The 1,494-nt window shown below is 44.0% G+C and overlaps 1 protein-coding gene across 1 annotated transcript in view; it reads right to left on the bottom strand.

The window, feature by feature from the left end:
• Window positions 1–499: 499 nt before the first annotated feature.
• med23 (mediator complex subunit 23) overlaps window positions 500–1,494 on the bottom strand; it is a gene marked incomplete at its 5' end in the record, with an annotated part of 24,623 nt that continues 23,628 nt past the window's right edge. Inside the window, 1 exon segment of the mRNA XM_014011909.1 lies at window positions 500–1,432. Coding sequence (XP_013867363.1) covers window positions 1,199–1,432 — 234 coding nt within the window. The 3' untranslated portion in view covers window positions 500–1,198.

Raw genomic sequence — 1,494 nt, 5'->3', positions numbered from 1 at the left:
ATAATGGATGGATGGATGGATGGATGGATGGATGGATGGATGGATGGATGGATGGACGGACGGACAGTTGGATAGATGGATGGACGGACAGTTGGATGGATGGATGGATAGTTGGATGGATGGATAGATGGATGGATGGATGGACAGATTGACAGTTGGATAGATGGATGGATGGATGGATGGATGGATGGATGGATGGATGGATGGACGGACGGACAGTTGGATGGATGGATGGATGGATGGATGGACAGTTGGATGGATGGATGGACAGACGGATGGATGGATGGATGGACAGACCGATGGATGGACTGACAGATGGACAATTGGATGGACAGTTGGATTGATGGATGGATGGAAGGATGGATGGATGGATGGATGGACAGTTGGATGGATGGATGGAACATAAATATCAGCCAGTAACAACCAGAAAACAAAAACAGTGATTTCACAAAAAACAAATCAAAACAAAACAAAAAACAGAATGAAACTGAAACCAGTAAAAAGTGACAGACGTGGTTGATTTAATTACACATTGTAATCTGTTAACTGTGAGAGGCCAGTACAAAATATTTAATAATAAAAGTGTAAGAATGTGACTGATGGACTCCCCCTCCTGGTGTCCCACTGTCACACTGAAGATAATCAGGTTTGACAGGAACCTGACCTGCCAGAACATCTCACCTGCTGAAAGGTGTTTCTCCTCGGACAGCCAGCTGAGGATTAACTGAACTGACAGGAAATTTGTTCGTTCACACCTGATTCGCCGACGGGCAGCTCTGATCAGCAGGAGAACCATGGCTTTTACACTTGGTGAACAAAACAAAACAGAAAATAAGAAAAAAAATAGAAAAATGCATTTAAAAACAAGGTTTAATATTCACACTGCAAAACATTCATTCAGTAAAGTTCATTTGAATACATTTTGTATTACAGTCTTTAATAAAGTAATAAAATGTTCAATATAAAAAGTCTACAAAATAAAACAGAACAAGAAAAACTACTTTTTTCTACATTAGATCAAGAGAGACATTTCATACTGTACAGTCCACTTCCTGTTTCAGAGCACTGATATTCGTTAGAGATAAACTAATTGTTTAACTTTTCGAGTGATAAACAACCAAACAACCCAAAACTTCACATTGATTCATAAACAGAAACGTGTTTCCTGACATGATCGTTGCCACGTTTCACATATGATCTACAAAGGTGTGTGTGTGTGCTGCGAGGAGGAGGAGGAGGAGGGAGAGGCTGCGGCGTTGGAGGAGGGCAGCGAGGAGGGCGGGGGCTGGGGGGTGCCCGAGGAGGAGGAAGAGGAGGCGGCGGAGGACGCGGAGGTGCCGGCCGATGTGGAAGTCTCGATCATGCTGCTGTGAGTGATGAAGCGAAGGCGCAGCTTCATCGCCGGACGCAGAGTCATGATGATTTTCTCCACCTGGAGACACACACACACACACACACACACACACACACACACACACACACACACACACACAC

This window comes from Austrofundulus limnaeus, unplaced genomic scaffold, assembly GCF_001266775.1.
Source record: "Austrofundulus limnaeus strain Quisiro unplaced genomic scaffold, Austrofundulus_limnaeus-1.0 Scaffold86, whole genome shotgun sequence".
NCBI classification, from domain to species: domain Eukaryota; kingdom Metazoa; phylum Chordata; class Actinopteri; order Cyprinodontiformes; family Rivulidae; genus Austrofundulus; species Austrofundulus limnaeus.
Note: the sequence above shows the minus strand (reverse complement) of the source record. Positions and strands in the feature narration are given on the sequence as shown.